Source organism: Branchiostoma lanceolatum, chromosome 2 (assembly GCF_035083965.1).
Source record: "Branchiostoma lanceolatum isolate klBraLanc5 chromosome 2, klBraLanc5.hap2, whole genome shotgun sequence".
Classification (NCBI taxonomy): domain Eukaryota; kingdom Metazoa; phylum Chordata; class Leptocardii; order Amphioxiformes; family Branchiostomatidae; genus Branchiostoma; species Branchiostoma lanceolatum.
In genome coordinates, this window is record NC_089723.1 from 16,774,743 (window position 1) to 16,795,434 (window position 20,692).

A 20,692-nucleotide genomic window follows, 5' to 3' on the forward strand; every position below is an offset into this window, starting at 1 on the left:
TATATACACACATAACTTGATGCTCGCAAGGGTAATATTCTCTACATTATATTGTAAAGATAATGATGGACAGGTCAAGATACAGAGCTTGTTGTAAGACTTGTAAACATACCTGTTTCCATGGGAACAGATTCCTGTGGCGTTGCTTCCGCTACCTACAATACAGGAACACAGGATTATGCCCAAATTATCAGCTACATGTCTCTGAAACTAGATAATTGCAACAGCTCAATAAGCTACAGAACAACCTGTAATATTGTATACCTATCATTTAGCTTTTGTAATGTAAAACTGACCTGCTTTAGTCAAGAAAATACATTAGATACTTTCAGCTTCCTGCTTTCAACAGTGAGTCATTAACAATCACTGCACAGTGAGCATTGTCTGATAAAGCTTTCAATGAAGAGAATATAGTGTATCACTATGTTAAACAAATCATAATAATAACTTTATTGCACAACAATTGTGCAAGGTACAAAGTATGGCATTCACTGGTACATGATAACATTCTATCAGGCTAACCAAACTATCTAATACAATATTGTGTAGTAGTCTATCTCAAATGTTATTATTGCTCAATACCTGCGGCTGTACTGGTGCAACTGTAGGTTGCATGGGTGCCGTTGTAGGTTGTATGGGTGCTGTGGTAGGTTGTATGGGTGCTGATGTTGGTTGCATGGGTGGGGGTGATTGGACAGGCTCAGGTTGAGAGGGTGGGGAGACCGTGGCCCCTCCTACAGCTACAGGGGGAGGGATCTCATCCTCTGCTACAGGCTTCCCCGCTCTAGCCGACTTCAGCTGACCCTCTATGGTCTGGAGTGGGGAGGAGAGCATCATACAAATGTTACATCATACAATCTTCAGCAACATTATGTCAGAGTTGTAGAGGCTTATGTTGAGTTTAGCTACTGTAATTCTTGATTTGTTAACTGTAACTTAATTTTAGCTGATTTAACGGTTACTAGTCAACCGCTAAAATTTCATCATTGCAAATATTTCATCACTAATATTTGACACAGTAATTTTGCTCCCACCGTTGAAATTAAGTGCCGTGACCTACTCCATTTCCCCAAACCGCTATAATAATATTTCCTGCCACTATATTTAAGTGATTTACAGCATATGCATGGAAGTTCACCTCATCTTGTAGCAACATTCAGTATATATTGTAAAATATATTGAAAGTAATTTGGAAAGGGTAGCATTACAGCATTAAGCAATGATTCAGTAAGAATAAAGCAAGAAGATCCTTAAATACTTTGCAGGAGAAACATAAAGCATGTTTTTACCTTGAGCCCCCTGTCATATCTCCTGACCTTTGACCCATCACCTTTGGCCTGTGCACTTGCCTTGGCAGCCGCATACATCTGTTTCCTCTCCTCCAGAAGAGCTTGCAGCCCAGATGACTAATGCACATGGAAACAGCTTGGTTCAGACATCACGCTAGCATTACCATCTGTCATGTGGCTAGGAGGATGGATCTAGTATTTGTTCTTTGGGAGGTCATATCCTAACTATATGTAGACTGAGTCCATAAAAAGTCCTGGCCACATTTCAAAAGTCCTCCCTCAGTTCATAGTTCATAGTAGCGTTATAAAACTACACCATTTAAAAACCCTTCAGCATTTTCTTTCACTTTCCTTTAGGGCTCATTCCAACTTTAATTTTTTTTCTGGCCAACTCATTGTTTGGGAGACCATGTCATTAGCTTGCGTTGTTAAAAATATCATTTTAAGGCCACACCAATTTTATTTGTTGCGATTGGGAGATGGGAATAGTGACCCAATTTTTTTTTTTCAAAATGGGAAAAACAGGGCAGGCTATTCCGAGAAGCAACAAAATAAATTGGCATGGCCTGAGCTTAGGAAAATACATTTTCATCAATTTCATGCCATGAAGATTTTTTTGGAGAGACAGGGCGAAATCTATGTCCGTCCCAGCAAATAAATTTCCATCTAAGGGGCAGAAGGACGGGTCCTGGAGACAGCCCTGCTTCCCTTACAATTTCACCCCGACCAATTGAATCACGTGAATCGCATTGAAACTCAGATTCGTATCAGCCATTTCCCGACAAATTCCTTTCTAAGTTGAGTTAATGACTAAATCTGACAAAATAAACTAGCCAGTGAGATACTGGAAGGTGTCAGCGTTCCAGAGATGTTTTCAGATTGACAATTTTGGCACTTTGGAAGTAATAGAAAGTGACCGCGATTTAACGTTTAAAGAAAAGTAGAAGAAACTGTTTTTTTTCGAACGTTAAATTGCAGTCACTTTCTATGTGCCACTTTCTAAGTGCCAAAATTGTCAATCTGAAAACATTTCTGGAACGCTCACTGGCTAGTTTATTTTGTCAGATTTAGTCGTTAACGCAACTTATTAGAAAGGAATTTGTCGGAAAATGGCTGATACGAATCTGAGTTTCAATGCGATTCACGTGATTCGATTGGTCGGGGTGAATTTAAGAATTTTGTTGCTTATCTGATCTTATTACCTGTCCACCTCTTGGAGGTTGAGGGGAGGGCTGTGGTTGGGGTGTGTCCTCACCAGGTTCCAGTGCCTGCAGCTCTGCCTGTCAACATCAACATGGAGAAACCTCACAACAGATTCTACAAACATGGATCTCAAAATTCACATGTCAAGTTCCACCACTGTACACAACATGATTGAATTTTTCTGAGAGTTAGCCCTTAAAAATAGCCATCTGGTATTTGGGCAACCCTTGCTGTTCAACATGTAACAACATGTTCATGCCAAACTAATAAATGAAAAATGAAATTAAACAAAGTACGGTACACAACATGATATATTCAAATTTGATCCAGAGAGTTATCTTCACGAAAAGCATTGACAGCAAAAATCTTCTCATAACACCAAAAAGTACATGTATATAGATAAAGTAAAATACAGTGACCTATAATCTAGTAATTCTAATTTCCTTACTAGAAGATCCGGGTCATTCTCATCTATATCATCATCATCACTGGCGTCCTTCATGCTCTCTGCGGCCATACGATCAATAACAGACATATCCACTGGTGCTGGGGAGAGAGAACAGGGCGCATATTACAAGGGACATACATGTAAATACACAAATATATAGTCAAGATAATCTTCTAGGTTTCCTGTCAAATCTTAATTTCTAGTTGCTGTACAGCTGGAATATTTTGCTAGTTTAAGGAAATAACTTACTCTCCACAGTAGGGTCACCTGGGTTAGTGTCTTTTACAACTGGAACCAGTTCTGTCTCAGAACCCTCCATGACTCAGCTATCCAGTGTAAGACTGTATCTTGCGGACACAATACCGTCCTGACTGGAGTCTCAGACCAAAACTGGCCCTGTCTGACTACAGGCCTAGCCCATCTCAAGGCTCATCATTATCGGTACATAGTTAGAAAAACTTCACACACAGGAGAGACTTTGTCTGGGGGTTCTAGAATTTGGACAATGTCAAAAGCTAAGCTGCAATTATCACAAACAATAAGTCATGCACTTAACTATATATTTTACACCCCAATACAGAAATAATACAGATATCTACATAATGTTATCTGGCACAGAAAACTACGAAATCTCTATAAGATTATTTCTTTTTTCGAATTACACAAACATCCCAACCCAAGCCCTGCCTTTCTTATTCTAACATACTCCCACTTAATGGTCCTGGAGGCACCCAGGATAAATATTTGAGATGCAACTGTCAAGTTCAAATTCATTGCATCGTGAGGCAAAAGGCATCTACTGTACAAATACTGCTGTGTATGCTGCAGAATTTGAATTAAGCAAGTACATGTTGCGCTTCATTGAGTAGGCTGCTGCTGCTGATGACATTGCAGGGCTTGAAATACTGGGTGCATGTGCACCTTGGTGCACTGGGAGCTTTGCACCTTGAATTTTTGACAGTGCACATAGATATTTTTGTATGCTATAGAGTAAAGGTACTATTGCACACTAGTGTACAAGATATTCTTGAACTTTTAGATATCTGAAAAAAACAATATAACATTCTGTTGTACTTTATTTGATGTATAACTTGTTCGAAATTTTGAAGTTAGCTATAGAATTACAGATGCAGTGTACCTATTACAAAAAATGAATTTTGATCCCTGCACTGACAATGACATCATCATCCACACATTGTACTCTATTCTTCATTTTATTCATTCTTCTTGTCCGTCAAACCTTCTATCAATCAATCAATCAATCAAATGGTTTTTATTGTCAACAAAACTCTCGCAGCCAGAGGCTGAATTGCGGTTTGTTTTATGCGGTTTGTTTCTGAGGAATAATTGTGTGACATGATATTGGGTCTGTAGAGATGTTATCGGTACAAACCTTAAGGAAGATTTCTCAATGTTTTCTTTTAATTCTTTAGCTTAAGCCCATGCTCTAAACAAATAATACATATATAGTAGCACCAACTGTTTGGAAACTTGAATACAAGTTCGTAGATCTGTGGTACCCACCTTTCCTTGGTTTAGCCCTGGTGGGTGCCTGCCCACCTCCCATCAGTGCTGCTAGTTCAGCCTCCAAGTCATCATCATCATCATCATCCATCCCTCCCAGACCTGGAGCTTGTCCAAGCATCCCCAACTGTCAACAGACATCAACTATTATTAACATCAACAGCAAACATCTTGTCATTACATTTGTCAACAATGCCAGGTACATAAACATCAGGTCATTGAGCTACAATATCTAGATCAAGTTTTCTTACAGAACTAGCCTGACTTAATCGTGCTTATAGCAGCCGCCCGTAACCGGCCAGCCCCTAGAGGCTCCTCCATGGGGAGGAGACATCAAACCCTCGGACAGCTGGAGTGTGCGTTATACAGACTATTAGTACTACAAAACCAACTGGACATTTTTTGTGTGAGACACTTCATTATGAATCAACAATTTGTGATTGTAAAGGGAACAACAGTTATGTGTTTTTTTCTACACGTAACGTTAATCATTTCGGAGTGGTTATTAACAGGAACATCCTATCAAAATAGTGAAAAAAGTTTTATTGTCAGGAAGCTCATGAATCTAAGCTTTGAATCAATAATCAGAGAATCATGCAATAGAAAAATTGTATTCAGAGGGTTACATAAGATCAGAGGGTAGAGTGGTCGCCTGGTGCACCTAACATGTGGAAGAGTGGGAGGGGTCTTCTTTTTTAACATCTGTTCTTTATCCTTATTCTAGCTAATTATCATTGCTCAGGAATAAGTCTTAAAATTTTTTCACAATCTTACAGGATCATTCTCAAGTTTAGGGTTAGGTTTGATAGCATCATGACTCTGATGTGTAAGTCATGATTTTATCAAAGGAACATCCTGTCAATAGTGCAATAATGATTCTTATCGACAGGAACATCTGTCATTAGAGCCAATTATCTATAGACAGAAACATCCTGTCCATAGTGCAAATAAAATTTTATTGACAGGAATCTGACTGCCAAAGGTGCAAAAATACTTATCCTATAATAAACACATCCTGTAATAAATGACCTCGGCCATCACAAAAATACCGCAAATTTTGTCACTGGCTTCAAATTTTGAATAAATGAATATGAAAATTATGTTAAATGATTTGAATCCGTACATTCCTCAGCTCATACTTCCCGGGATATTGAATAGTAAGGTCATAGACGGTTTCGTCAGATCCAATAACGTTGCAGTTTGAGTATACAGGACAGATATAACTATTACATGCAAATCACGCGGCAATGACTCACTCACACACCCACATTTAGTATCTTCACAAACATTTAGTATCTTCACAAACACACCGATCTCAACCACTCATATAGATCCCTTTCCGAAGTTTCCTAGTGATATAACAAGTGACACTATCTACTAAGGAGGGAACGCATGCGTCTTCTGTCAATATACTCTTTTGTACTCCACCTGAAACCAAGGAGGTTAAAGAAACTCGCCTTATTGAAATATGTCAGGCATAACCAGGAAGTATTTGTCTAGGGAGACAGATCTAGAGGAGTGGCAAAACAAAACGACAGGTCACTTTCCTAAGCTTTCAAGAAGGGCAACATGCATATTTGCCTTCATTTAGGGCGCCACTTACATTAGCAGCGAATTCGCTGTCTTCACCCCGGCTCTTTTTCTTCTCTTTCCGTCCGAACATTGTGAAAGTTGGTTAGATACTACAGTTTTCTTTGGTGTTGTCTGAATTCTCTAACTATGCGGCAGCCATCTTTGTTTTCACCTTTCGTCATACATTGGGCGAGTCCACTGTAGAGGTGTGGAGGGGTGCCAGGTCATCGGAAGCTGCCAGAAAACAATATCGGATGCTAACATCTGCTTTGAGATATGATCAGCTTGTAGATACGGATTCTTGTCTATCGTTATTCCAAACAAGCAACAGCGAATACATAATACGCATAAAACTGGCCGTGAGTCTGAGATCCTTGAAGAATAACCATGAGCAACATTTTCTGAATGGAGCTGCCCAAGTCCTACTTACCCCTACTCCGCAAGGAGGCGGGGGAGGCAGGACGATCTGCACAAGTCTCGGCCTAGTCTCGTGTTCTCGCGAGACTAGGTCACTCCGTGATCAAGACGTACAGAATAGACGTCGAAAATTTGCAGGTTGGTATTTCGCTACCTTTTATCAAGTCACTGTTTGAAGAATATTCTAGTAACCCAAATCTTTATTTTGTTTCATTTTGAATGCGAGAAAAAAGGTTTGGAAAAAATAATCAATCATCTAATGGCAAACTAGCAGGTTGCGTATCAAGATATCGCATGTTCTATCATATACTGCAACGTGATTCCATATGGCGGATAGCTACGTTATAAAGAGCGACTACATGTGACGTCATGCTCTTAGTGAATAGATCCACTCTCTAGCAAACTATGATGTTCACTATAATTTTACACATAAAATGATTAACTCCAAGCCTAAGTTTCATTTTCGAAAAAGGTGACCAACCAAAACGTAACGAAAGTCCAAAACCTTCTGAGCGTCCCTACAACCAATCAAGGAGGTTGTAGCATCAACCTTCTTGGACCAATCTTCAAGCAGATGTTGTGATCGGATGGAAGATCGTAACTTGTTCTGACTGCCCGGCTTCTCTTCGATTGTCTGAGTCGGATCGCTGAGAGAAAAGTCGGCTCTCAACAAAGTCCGTCAGTAAGAAAACGTACCAATCTCTTCCCAACCACTACTTGGAATTAATTACTTAAACTACTCAATGAAACGGCTGGCCAAAACTTTCTGTGTCACAGTTTCATATGAATAGAAACATACCTTATCAACACAAACAAACGCGATTAACACAACAACTCAATACTAGATCCACTGAACGAGACATATTTATGCCAATTTCCCCACACAAGTAACATAGCAACGTACCATTGAGTAGTAAGGGTATTGGAATGGTCTTGTTACTTGGAATTCTAAACGTGTGACCATCATGAGCGGCTGTTTCGGAAAGTCGATCAGGTTGTCGGGAATCATTCTTAACGAAAAATTCATTCTCTCTGTTTTTCCCGGAACAGCACTACCTACTCAGTGGTATAAAGGATATAGCTGCAAGTGGGTGGGAGTCCCGTGACCCGTGCATAGCCGTGGGAGGCTCCGGACGAGTCATACTTCTGCTTTGACAAGGAGACTTCCTCAAACGGCACTGCTTCCTCGAAGGGGCGGGTTTCATATCAGGTCACAAGTTAAAAGTCTGCTGCATGACAAAGGCCGTCAGTTGACAGCCGGACCAAGCTACGACAACCACCTTGTACCTGACGATAAAACTTATTCAACGTGGCAACAGAAGAAGACGATAATGAGGTGAGATATCAGGCTTTGGTGGATTGTGGACTGGGGTGGACAGCTAGGGCACAAGTATACAGGGACCTTTTGTTTTAAGCTGCCTTTTCAAATTATTGGTTTAAAGAAATCACGATCTAATTTTCAAAATTTTACAACTTAGAGATACATTGGTAACGTTACATTTACTATGACGTGGATGTAATTCTAATTTGTAAAAACATCGTTGTTGATACGTACTTTAGAGATTCATGATAGGGCGGTGGGACTCGGCAAAAACGTCGACGCCTTCGTCGGTTTAAACAGTCCTCATTATAGTGTATATAGTATGGGCTACCACCCGAAAAGGCCCGAAGTCATTTACCTGCGACGGACAATATTAATGCCTTGTCACCCTACTAGTCTCAGTAACATGTACGGTGTGGGATGTGCCACTTTGTGGTGAGATGCTGTCAGTGCTAGGATATCGGTTTGTAGAGAGCACTAGTATTTCGTATAGTTGTAGCTGGAAAGTTAGCTGGTTGTACACACATAAATACACACTCGCCGCAAGGAGACTTTACTGCCAGAAAACTATACGTTTAGACAAGGTCAGTATAAAGTCCTAGGTTTTGAGTCTATATATAGAGTTGACAACTTTGGGTAAAACATTTTTTTTTCATTGTCGCCATTTCTTACGCTAGCCAGTAGGCTTTCATTTCGTTTACCGCTGCTGCAGTCCAATTTTTTTTTCAATTCTCTCTCACTACTTCTTTCCAGGTGTACCTCACAAATCACTTTATAGTACTGGCACCGATCTGAATCATTCTTTGTCAAGAATTTGAATCAACGTCAACCGTCAAACCGATGTCCGCTATTCTCACCTATCCCGCGCACACGTAGTAGTCACCAGATACATTCATTGTTTTCTTAACTGGAAACTGACCAGCTGCTTACGTCAGTTTTGGACCCCACCCAATCCCCTACCCACACGGTACACACCTAGCCACCCACCCACCTACAGGTTCCTGCCCACATTCCGCTCCCCAAGGACAGTCAGTGGGTGTGGATTCATTCATGTTTCATTCCATGAAAAAAGCTACATCACAATTTCTCAGGTAACGTTACTTCTAATTGACTGCAATACCAGATATATGTCAAGCGTTGGTGGTAAGTTCAGGGAACGACTTCCGTAGGCAAGATTCGTCAAGTTGAGGAATTTGAAGCACTTCATAACTCGATACGTTGTGTAATTCCTGTACAGAAGTCTCCAGATGTACTGCGCCAAAACTTCCCGTGGTGTGCTGATGTGTGCCTGGCTGTTCCTCTGGGCAGGGACTCCTTGCTTGTCGGCGGCTGTGTTGGATAATGCGGCTCCCTCCCCGGTACCTCCGGCCGACTATCACAACTATGACTATGATTATTATGGTAAGTCTTGCTGATGACAGCAGAACGATCGAAGCCCCACAAAAATCGACTTTGTTATTATGTCATATCTAGTGGGCCTTCTCAATTTGTTTTATCGGCTTTTTTTCGTTCTTCCTCTTCGTCTCTTGAGCTGCGAAACTAGAGAACAAATTGAGTGGGTGCGTAAGGTAGCTTGACCAGTTGGTATCGGAAGGCGTACAATAATGTCAATAATCATATCGGCACAGCAGTTTCCACGCCAACGCAGCGCCATTTGAGTAAAACTCGGACCTCTTAAACGTACAATGTCCTGTCATGCCGTTCCATTGTTTTCAAGAGGTAGATTTCCTGAGATATAATGATTTTCTTAAGACAGTTTTCTCATGAGAAACAAACGTGTGTGCGACTAACCAACGTGCAACATATCTTGAACAGGTGACTACAACGCATGCCTCAACTGGCAGACCAACATACAGGAGATCTATTTGGAGAGAGCAACGGTTGGCGAGCCAATGACAATAAGGTATCACATACATTTCTTCTCGCTTCTGTTTATGAATCTTGAGTAGAATACAGAGAAATTAGACTTGTCGCTTCGTATCAAAATGTACTCTCCAAGCAGAGGAGTGGTTCCGACTGGTTCTTGACGTGTTTTTAGGCGTTTATTTATTCAATTATTTATTTATTTATCTATTTATTTCTGTTTTCTTTATACAGGGTAGTATGCTCTCAGTACTAACCACACTGCTTTTCAGGCGCGCCCTGTACAGAACAACGTAAACAGACTGAATAACATAACAAGGAAATAACATAACTAATGAACAAAAAGTAACCAAAATAATAATACATACACAACCGAGCGTTTTTGTCGGGCTTTCTACTTTGTCATGTTTTTTTTTTTCCTCTCAGTAGTAGTAAACCAAACCTCTGCCGGCCGTCGCACCGATTAGGGCCTAATAAACCTAATCACTTCAACACATTACAAGCGTTTTATAAGTAGGTGCGAAGCGTGCCCGACAAAGGTGTGGTTTATAGAGACAAAAAAACTGCTTGGAGAGTAATCAAAATGGGATTTTTCCAAAAACAAAATTTGATGTGCTCGTGTGTTGACGTCATTCCCCCCTGGTTATGACACAGATGTCCTTTCTCGGAGTGTTGGGATGGCTACTCGACCACTTGGTACCGTAACGGCGTTCAACTCAAACTGAATCCAACCACAGACGTCGACGACGTCACACAGAGCGGTGATGCAGGCGAACAGCTGCAATTCCCACGAGTTCTGCAAGAGGACGCTGGTGCATACACCTGTCAGATGACCAACGGGACCCACACATTCGTGGGAAATGTCCAACTAGACGCTACAAGTGAGCGATACAGTCACACAGTGCAGTACCATTCAAATGAATACGTAGATATGTGAGCTAGATATCTTATTTATTGAAAAGGCTACATCGGTCAGATGGTTTATTGCAATGAAGTATGTGGATTCACAGTGGATTACTTTGGGTCACACTCGAAATTTCCGCACCAGATCGGGCAGTTCTACATGTAACGTTTCGGGCAATTCAACGAAAATCTCTTGGCCTTCCACCTGCGTGTATACTGGGATCATAACAATCTCGGTTCTCTCCCCAGACCCATATTCCACCACACCTCCCTCCATGGAGCCTGTTGATCCTCCCAAACTACAGAGGGGAGTGGGTGAAAACGCGACATTTGTCTGCAGGGCGTCCTATGGCGTCATCGGCCCCGCTACCTTCCCCCAGCTGTACTGGATCAAGAACAACACCTTCGTGAAGAACAGCAATAGAGTGGTCCTCCGCCCCTCCAGCAGGTATGGGATTTCCCACAACAGTGGGAAGAAAAATCATGATGTTTTTTGTCGTTTTCTAAAAAAGGGACACCTCCCTTCATCTGCTTGGAGACGATCTAAACAAGTCTTTTGTTCGAAGCTCCTTTCGCTAATTTATGAACAGGATCTCAAATCAATAATTCATATTTAAGACATTCGGAATGCCTTGGCCAAGGGAGAGGTCTCTTGTCTCCAAACTGCATTCAAAGTTCACCATTCGCATTTCTTCTTGTCATAAAAACTACTGTAATTCTTGACATTTTCGCAGTGGTTTTATGTCTTTGATGTCCATGGATCATCACCACAAAGTTTAACGTATAACCACGGGGAAAATGCCTGTTCTGTCTTGTGACCACCTATCCCTTGTTTAAATCGTTAATTGTGAACCAACCTCCCTACTTCGAAATTAAATACCCACGAATTCAAATCCATTTACAGTCATACTGTTGTCCCACACAGGACAGACTCTGCTGGTTCCCTCCACATGAATGTGAGCCTGTCCATCCACCATCTACTAGATGAAGATTTCGGACAGTACACCTGCATCGCACACACGACGTTTGGATGGACGGCGCAGAATGCCACATTGGAGAAGGATGAAAGTGTACTAGTAATCGGTTAGTTGGATCAAATGCAACAATTTTCTTTGTAATTCCTGCTTTTTAAAAGTTGCACCAAAAAATAAATGTCTTGAAATCCAAGATCAATTGATGAAATTTAGTTGATTGTTTGCAACACATTCCCTCTCACACAAATTATCAAAGATATTCAAAGACATGTGACAGTAATAGTTTGAAGTCAGCAGGAATCACATGAATATATAATTCATATTGTACATCTCCAAGTACAAGTTGTATCATTCACTCAGTATCATCAGGTTGCAATTGAGTTAGATAAGCAGCTTTTATACCTATTTTGTACCCTGTTCTTTTATGTATGTTATCTGCATTTAGACTTCGGGCATGAATTTGCAATAAACTTATTATTATAAAACCTTCGTCATCTTGAATGTAGAGCGGGGCTTCTTTGAAAAGGCAAGGAAGGATGTAGCTGGGATCACTGTACTCTGGTTACTGTCTATTGTGGTGCTTATCAGCATAGCTGCAATGGTCACTCTGGCAGTGGGAATCCACATCCACCAGAGGGACGACCGTAAAGCTTTGCACAAGGAAGGTGTGTTGGGCAGATTATACATGGGGTCTCTGCTTCACTCTGTCTGCACTTGTTAAAGGAACCCAGAGCATTTTATGAGGCTTGTTGAAAACTGGAAATATTCTAGTTGCTGTAATCTTCATGAAATTGACATTCAATGCCACTGTTTACCACATTTGCGTGCGGATTTCCTATCAAAAGTGCTCAAAAGCGTCACAAAAATAAGCTACATGATGGTGATATTTTAGTTTCACGCGCCTAGTGTAAATAGACCGATACCATAGCCCCGCCCACCTCCGTCAAAATGTAGAAATGCAAAATTAAAACATAATAATGCAAATATTTGATGGACATGCGGTCACTCTCTCATTGGTCGGACCGCTAATTGTGATGGACAGTCAGGATCAGTCTATTAGGGCTTCGATTTTCTATCAGTTCTCACCACACAACGACATTGTATCTTTGCTCCTTTAATGTCGATATGTAATGGTATAGTGTTATTGAAACTTACTATGTGTAGAAATGACTAGAAATTTGAGTTTTTTTATTAAAGTTTCAAGCCTCATAAAATGCTCTGGATGCCTTTATTACTAACCAATGTCAGCTTTGTACGTTTACAATAACTCAGTATCTTGAACTTGCTTGAATGCATGCATATTTGTTTACAACATGTTGAGTACTAAAATTTGATAATTCTTGTTTTTCAGAAAAGCCACAAGATGCAGTTTGAAAGAATACATTCATCAGGACTTTACAGTGGGAAGAATATTCAAAACTTAAATAGTGACTTCCTTAGTATAAGATACTGTGTCATACCATCATACATCCACTCTATGATTGTGAATAAATCAATTGAGCCAGTCTACCAAGCCAAACATTCATCCCTTTCTCCATTCACAAGATAATTACCACAAAACAAGACCACTAAGCACGGAACTTCAGTGTCAACAAAGACTTTTTTTCTTTTATCTTCCCCATACACATGACACTGTCTGCGATATATCAAGCATTTGCTGTTTTTCTGCAAGCCTTTCCAAGAGAAGGTTTTCCTGAAAAGGAGGAATGCACTTAAGTCAAGCCCTCAATAATATCATTATATGATAGCATTCTGGGTCTTACAATACAGATATCTTTTGTAATGAATCAATAATTGCATGTACATGTACATGTATTTGAATATGGTTTAGGTGAATCTGCATGCAAAACTAGCCCAAAACTGTGGTTCATAGAAAACATTACTGAAATTGTACTGCTAGTAATGACCCTTTGCATTACAAAAGATAGTAGTTGAACAGAACACGTGCCAACAGGAAACTTCCCAATGAAATTTCAGTAATCACATGGCTAACAATTAACATTCTGTCCAGACATGTTACAGGGTGACACTTTCCCTGAAAATCTCACTATTCAATGATTGAAATGCCATGTTCAACTTAAAATTTACACCCATGCATAAACCTCTAGTGGTGGGAAGACCTTAGGCACAGTCTAAAGTTCCTAACGTTGAAAAAACTGTCAAAGTAACACTAGTTATTGATTGATCTGTAGCAAGACTAAATGTGATATTGTATGGTATGATGTCACTTAATGCAGCATAGCTACTGTTAAGATGTTATGATGAATATAAGGAGACTTAAGTTTCCTTCAACAGAGAGAATAGTTCTATTTCCTTCGTACAAAAAGCAAGGCAATCTCGGTTAATAGATCAACATTGTAGCATAGAATGTGTAACATTTGTAACATTGAGTTAAAGCAATAGATTGTATGACATACTTTCTGGAGTCATTGTTATCATTGCAATTCGTCACTAGTAATGCTGTAGCCATGTACATGTAGACTTTCTTGTGATACAAGAAGACATTTTTGTCTTGGCATGTAAGTATATAGTACTTCCTTATGTGTTGCTTTGGAGAGGACACACTTCAATACTTCAAATATGTCTCAATGTTTACAAAATTCACTTCTCAATGCAACATGTTGGGATGAAGGGTAAGGCCTTGAAACTAAGTTTTTCTTTAGATTGCTGTTCAGGTAACAGTGATGGACAATGTACATTTATCTACATGTTCCTTCATCAAAATCTGATGCCAGTGTACTGCCTTGGCTCTAGTCTTAAGATTGAAACAAAATTAAAGAGGGCCAAATAATAATACAATTCAATGGAGGAACTAGGGACCATCTGACTGTCATCAGCGCTTGTTAAAATCATAAAAAACAATTCAGAAAAGTCCAGTACAATCTTGGACAATTTCCAGTGCAGTTATGGACTTCGTAATACATCTGTTCATCTATTTGAGGAATGCCAGTCCCTGAAAAGGCTGACAACCTTCCCATTTTGCAGGAAGGCCCCCTGCTATACTTAGTTTCAAGGCTGCAGCCTACATTTACAGACACAGTCTTCACTTTGGCATATTGGCAACTAAAGTTAATGCTGTTTTCCTCTCCTGAAGAGGAACATGATGACATCCCTGGCTTATCTTACAAAATAAGAACTTGCGATGAAGATGCTGTCTAAACACATCAGTGCCAGTAGAACTCTTTTAATGGTAGAGAAAACCATGAGGAAGACGTTTGTGCTGCATGCAAGTTCCCCTTGAGGTATCCAAAATAGGAAGGCAGGGGCTTACTAGTAAGCCAAAGTTAGCAGAATAATTTCAAAAGCTGGCATATTCATCAGTGATGAAAAGGGCATCCATAGTTAAACCTTTGTCTTCATGATCTTTCCCATGCATGCCATTTTTAAGGGAATCTGCACATGTTTTGGATAAAAAGATGCACATACAAAGTTAGAACAATCTCTACATCTGTCCTACTAGCAGCGTATCCAGGGATCTTTGCTTGCCTTCCCTTCTTCATCTTGGCTCTCGTGGCTGTAAAAACAAAAAAACATCACAGTATGAGTGATTATGATACTAGAAGAGCTAAACAAACTAGAGTAACAATGTGCTGGAATTGTGTCAGTCAGTGCGACAATCCTAAGGCTGGGTTTACACAATTGGAAATGCGTGTGAAATCCCAGCCTTCGTCTACATCCATAAATTAGGATAGGCAAACAGGTGCTACACATGCTGAACATCTCAGGGATTATATCTTTCCAAACTAGAGTTAAGTATTTGTGCTACATATGTACTTCAGGTTTGCTATGTTAGTTTAGCGATTACGGGGTCTTTTTATAAATATGAATTAGTATTGAATTTGTCTTTTTATTTGAGTTGAATGTGTGATAGTTGTGTGCCGATTTGTTAAAACTTCAGAGAAAGCTAGCGACCCCCAAAAACACCCCTCCCAATGAAATGGTATGGCTACCCTGCGACGTCACAAAATCAAGATGGCGGCCACCACACATGCCAACAGATCCAACAAAGGTTTTGCTATACAAACCTGTAATGATTAGCACATAAAAAGAATTTTTGTTAAAAATGCTTTAACGATGACAATGGCAAGGATAAAGGCTACCTTGTCTGCTATCAGCTGGAGTCCATGGCCTCCCCAGCATCTTCTTTACCTTCTCCAGCCATTCTTCCATCACCAACTTGAGCCGCTTGTTTACCTGGCTCAACTTCCATGGGACTGTCCTTTTTCTCAGGTTCTTTTTGATCTCCCGAGTCTCTAGCCTCAGCGACTTCACTCACTGGTCCACTTCTGTGTACACCTTGCGTAGGCACGTCAACTGCAACATGTTCTGGAGAGCTTTCAAGTTTATCACCTGCCCCTCCTCCGGTGTTTTCAGCAGCACTGGTGTCCATCATTTCTGTTTCTGTCCTCACAGCTTCTACTACTGCAACTTTTTCTTGGGCATTGTTTGCTTCCGTACCTTGCGAGGTATGGTCTTCCAACACTACGTTTTGAGCCCGAGCTTGATCAACTTCACTTGTTTTCCCCTCAGTCCTACTTCTGTCCGTGCCAGCAGATTCAGTGGCTTCTGTTGTCTTTGGTTTATGTTCCTCAGGTGTCTCGGACACTTTGAGTACTTCCTCAGAAACATTCCCAGAATGCTCCTCTAGCTGCTTTGACTTCCCATCATCCCCTGTGGCCTCTTGCCTATCCGTCTCCATGGCAACTGCATGCTCTTTAGAATCCTCAATCACAATCTCAACCTTCCTGAAACCATCAGAGTCCTTAATTTCCTCTTCCTGTTCTTTGACCTCTTGTTCTGCCTGCATTGCAGCACTCGCTGTGGATGCGAACTTGGCCATGAGTGCCTCCTGTTCTGTTGTCATGACAGCTGCTGCTGCTCCACTGCCTATGACAGTAACACCGGGAGCTTTCTTCATTGTTGATAGGGAGTCATCTTTGTCGGATGTTTCTTCCTCTCCCTCATCCTCTTCAGCTGACTCCACTAGGAAGTAGTCATCTTCTTCCATAGCAACTGGCTGAGGTTTTGTATCCCCAGGCGGTTGTAGTATAGCTCCTTCTGTACTACTCTGAGTCTGCACTACATCAGGAATAAAGACCGCAGCATTTGCAGGTACATCTGTTGCAGTACTGGTGGATGGTTGGGGTTGGGAAGTACCACCTAAGGTTTGCCCCTTACCAGCAAAAGCTCTCACTTTCAAGACCTCAGACTTACTAACAATAACTCCACTGCCACCAACATGTAAGGCTTCCTTGACATGTTTGAAGGCTTTCGGATCGTACGGCTCTTGTGTCTGTTTGTTCTGAGCGATGACATCATCAATTCCAGGGCCAATGGGGAAATGCCCCTGTGGCTCAAGGCACAGCTCTAACCTTCCAGCCTGATCATTGAACATGAAAGTCTTTCCTGGGAAGCTCGGCAGAGTGCAGTGCTTCCCATCGGACAGCCCCAGGTCTTGTTCTACCTTCTTTGTGAAGACACCTTCCCGAGAGAACAGCTGTGGCATCGTCTGCACAAAGCTCCAGAGGTCCTTCCCAGAGAGCATGGCCAAGGCAGACAAGGAGGAAATCTGTAGGTCTATAGAGCTCGCATTACTCTCCAGCTGCTGGTCTAACACGTTCATCAGCTGGTCTCTCAGGGCACTTTCTGGGTCCTGACTGGCAGAGGCACCGCCAGCCTCCATCCCCTGCACACGCCGAGGAGAGCCTGCCACTGCCATGGGGACCCCCTTGGCTGCCGCTTCTGCCCCTTCCTCCTGTCCTTCACCTTTAGGAGGAGGTAAGATGTCCACAGTAACCTTGTCCCCATGCTGCAGGGGTACAGGCTCACCTTCCATACCTGGCTTGGGAGGTGCCAGCGGTCGGGGCGGAAACCCATACCTGATCCGCTGTCTGTCATCAGGAACTCCAAGTTCGGAAGCTATTCTTGCTTGCAACTCTGGGAACGTTGTTGATATTGCCAGGGTTAGCATCACCTGTTTGCCTTCTGATGTGGTGACCCGTACTTTCTTCTCTGTCGGGGGAGTGGATGGCCTGGGAGGAGGGGTTGTTACCATGGGACCTACTTTAGCTACTGGTTTTGATTGTTGGTGAGCAGTAGCCTGCTGCTGTTTCAGCTGCTTGAGTTCCTTTTCTGCTCTCCTTTTTGCCATTTCGTCAGACTTTTTCTTCTGTTGGTGGGCCGCTTTATCAGTGATCTTTCTCTGGACCATCCTTTCTGCTTCACTCATTGTCAACTCTTCTTTATGTATGGTTTTGTGTTTATGTCCAGTAAGGATGATTTTGGATGGTGAGGATGGGTCTAAAGCAGCATGTTGCCTTGGTTCTCCTTCTCTCTCGTGGCCAGGCATTCCTTCCAGTGAGACTGGTTTGTAGACCTCCTTTTTGGCAGTTTGCTGTAGAATCAAGTCTACCACACACTTAACAAGTCTCTCACTGCCAAATTCTCCAGGAAAGTGCTTGTGTACTAGTTCCGTAGCAACTTCATACACATTACTGTTCAAGGAGGTGTCGGTTTCATACTGGAACCAGTAAACCTTCTCCTGGATGGTCTTCCCTCCCCACTCCAGAGTTACTGGGATCAGCTCAGGTAGATTGTCATATTCCTTCCCATCCCAGTAGTGTTTAAACCCACAGCCACACTGGCTGTTTTCGGCAGCAGTGTGGGTTCTGTCCCCATTAAGGTACACAACAGAACCATCTGGGCAGACGAGACGAACTGACGTTCCCTGACACCAGCTGCAGGTGGTCAATCGGCTCATCTTCATGTCTGGAACGAGAATGTCCTTGACAGGGTCATACTTACAGATCAGACTTTGTAGGGGAAAGTGGTAGTTCTTGCCAACTTGGAGCTTCCCGTGGGTCCTGACTGCGAGTTGATAGAGGGTTCCGCCTCGTTTGAGGAGGTCGGATCCTACGCTGTATTCCATGACGGCATCGCAGGTCAGACAGCGGTACAGCCGCTCGTTCCGGATGGCACTCTGCGTGGCTTCAGTCACCACCTCAGGCTGCACACCTACAACTCCTGTCCTCTTGAACACATAATGATGCATGTCGGAGACGACGGAGGGGTGAACTTGGTACTTCTCCATGAAGACGTCCTCCATTGCTCGGGCCAGGCGCTGGATGTAGGTTTCGGGGAGACTACGACTTCCTCCGATTGCACAACGTTGATCGCTGTCAAACTCAACGTACTTTGTCAACAAGTCCTGCGGGACACCCCACAACTTGGGGATCAACCACATAGGGAGCTTGCAGAGTGGCCGACCTCGGATGCCCACGAGCGAGATGTAATGGTTTCTCCCAGAACTACTCCATGCCAGACAGAGTGGCTTGTTGAGCGTACCGTCCTTGCCTTTACACTTTTCAGGAGGGATCAGTCCAGGCACAAAGGTGCCACAGTAGTCTGCTGAACTCTGTAGCCCTTCCAAGGAGTCTAGCAGTATGATGGGCCGATGGAGAACATTGGCCAGCCCAAACACATGGATGTTCCTCAGGCCAAGGGGCTCCCCATCTCTGGGTGTGAAGTCAGGATCACACTCCTCTATGATGTCATCCCATTCACTACTGTCAATAAAGTCATGGAACAGAGCCTTGTACTGGTCCAGGTTTTTGATAAAGTGAGCCTTGAGGTTTTCCCTCAGCGCGTGCCAGAACAACTCTCGGCCCACGAGTGCACGAGAGATGGCATGTACCAAGCAGTGTCCGTCCCCGTCAGCATGGATGGGTATGAGTCGCTCTTCCTTATCATTCACTTTCTTCATGGCGTCCAAGGTGTCGTGGAGGTACTGCATGCTCCCGGAGCGGTCCCGGCCGTAGCCGACTATTTCCACATGTTCCGGCGCAATCTGGAAGGCCCTATCTCCTAGCAGTACACAGTCAAATGTGTCCGGCTGGTTCATGTCCCTGAGACGTTTTGCTTTTCCTGACTGTTTATCCATCCCGTAGTGGCTGAGTAGGGGAGACAACAGCTTACACTGGTAGTTGGAGAGTCCGAGGACACGTACCGTGTCCGCTCCTTTCTTTGGTTTAGTGTTGCTCAGAAGGACATTGCGAAGCATGTTGTGGAGGGCGACATCCGGGTTGGTGACTTCCTCCACATCTTGTATGGCACTTTGCTGGTGCCTCTGCCCACAGTCTGTGCACTCTATACTGGAGTCCCATGCAGGGAAGAACAGTTTAGCACGACAGTTTTGGTCAGGGCAGTGCCCGCTGAGCACCCGGTATGTCTCACGTGACTTTGACCTTGGCAACATGTTTACGGTATCTGGTTACAGGCTTGTTGTTTCAATGGTGAGGAGTAATATCTTCTGTTTGATAGCAATCTGACAGAAGTGCTAACATGCCCACAAAACCTGTAATAACAAGAAATCATCCTTGTTAGTTCGTTGTGACATATATATGATTGATACTATCATAACGTCCATTGGTGTAGCATCTCATCGATGATAGAAGAACCTGCCGATATACCAGGAATGGGATCTTCCTGTCTGTCTGAAAGGATCTACTCTAGTACTTTATACAAAAACCCCCAGTTTTGTCAGGACTTCCACAGGTCCTGCCAATCTGCCAAACCAATCTGCTAAATTTTTATCATGTAGTTGTGTTTAAGCCTTTCTGGATCTAAAAAAAAAGTCAGTTTCGGTCTGTGCTTTGGTGCTAGCATTGTATAATTCAGTGAAACTGAAAGATAACTGCCCCCCCCCCAAGAAAATTTCTCATGTTTTGATCAATCCTCCAGGATTCAGCATACGTACAATAATTAATATCATTGGACCGTTTACTCCTAACGATGACAAAGCGTTATAGCCACGTCGTAAGTAAACAACTTTCAATATGGCCAATTTCCAAAAACATCAAAGTACGAAGTCTTCGATACACAACTACCGATGAAAAGCCGTCTGCTGCGACACATCAAATTATCTACCTTGAAAACAACAGCATCCAAAAATTGATCACAGCAAAAATATAGTCATAGCAATAACTTCAGACGGTCTTTAGGTCTCCCTTATGAATGCCATAACCTTCCAGACCTGTCAGCTAGTCGTACCTTTGTACTTTTGGCGAATTTTGGAGGATATTTTCGAGTTTCTGTCTTCTCCGAGTCGTCCTCTGCTAGTCTACTGCGCAGGTGTAGTGCGCAGGATGACGTCACTGCTCGCGGGGCATGCTGGGAAGGA

The 20,692-nt window shown here is 42.4% G+C and overlaps 3 protein-coding genes across 6 annotated transcripts in view; 1 reads left to right on the forward strand and 2 right to left on the reverse strand.

Moving 5' to 3' along the window:
* LOC136427638 (coiled-coil and C2 domain-containing protein 1-like) overlaps positions 1-6,234 on the reverse strand; it is a 29,617-nt gene extending 23,383 nt beyond the window's left edge. For all 4 annotated transcript variants that reach the window (XM_066416662.1, XM_066416664.1, XM_066416663.1 and 1 more), the window contains exons 1-7: positions 6,068-6,234; positions 4,465-4,591; positions 2,941-3,038; positions 2,492-2,569; positions 1,290-1,406; positions 583-813; positions 113-155 (exon numbers count right to left, since the gene is read on the reverse strand). In XM_066416662.1, coding sequence (XP_066272759.1) covers positions 113-155; positions 583-813; positions 1,290-1,406; positions 2,492-2,569; positions 2,941-3,038; positions 4,465-4,591; positions 6,068-6,127 — 754 coding nt within the window. In that variant the 5' untranslated portion in view covers positions 6,128-6,234. The remainder of the gene's footprint in view (positions 1-112; positions 156-582; positions 814-1,289; positions 1,407-2,491; positions 2,570-2,940; positions 3,039-4,464; positions 4,592-6,067) is intronic.
* Positions 6,235-6,472: 238 nt separating this feature from the next.
* LOC136426879 (interleukin-1 receptor accessory protein-like 1-B) lies at positions 6,473-13,027 on the forward strand. The gene is made up of 9 exons (XM_066415600.1): positions 6,473-6,591; positions 7,504-7,789; positions 9,012-9,175; positions 9,590-9,677; positions 10,292-10,518; positions 10,790-10,988; positions 11,466-11,623; positions 12,021-12,179; positions 12,866-13,027. The coding sequence occupies exons 2-9, from the start codon at positions 7,785-7,787 to the stop codon at positions 12,886-12,888; spliced, it is 1,023 nt and encodes a 340-aa protein (XP_066271697.1). The 5' UTR covers positions 6,473-6,591; positions 7,504-7,784; the 3' UTR covers positions 12,889-13,027.
* A 769-nt stretch (positions 13,028-13,796) lies between these two features.
* On the reverse strand, positions 13,797-20,683 carry LOC136427642 (deubiquitinating protein VCPIP1-like). Its single transcript, XM_066416672.1, has 3 exons — positions 20,563-20,683; positions 15,615-19,867; positions 13,797-15,028 (listed from the first exon to the last, which is right to left on the reverse strand). The coding sequence occupies exon 2, from the start codon at positions 19,766-19,768 to the stop codon at positions 15,626-15,628; it is 4,143 nt and encodes a 1,380-aa protein (XP_066272769.1). The 5' UTR covers positions 19,769-19,867; positions 20,563-20,683; the 3' UTR covers positions 13,797-15,028; positions 15,615-15,625.
* Between the last annotated feature and the right edge of the window lie 9 nt (positions 20,684-20,692).

What these genes read in the sequence shown, in the direction of transcription:
- LOC136426879 (XM_066415600.1), top strand. An exon ending in CTATGACTATGATTATTATG is followed by an intron (nt 9,176 to 9,589) that starts GTAAGTCTTGCT and finishes TATCTTGAACAG; the next exon opens with GTGACTACAACGCATGCCTC. An exon ending in TGAAAGTGTACTAGTAATCG is followed by an intron (nt 11,624 to 12,020) that starts GTTAGTTGGATC and finishes TCTTGAATGTAG; the next exon opens with AGCGGGGCTTCTTTGAAAAG.
- LOC136427642 (XM_066416672.1), bottom strand. Translation starts at nt 19,768, where the DNA reads ATGTTGCCAAGGTCAAAGTCACGTGAGACATACCGGGTGCTCAGCGGG.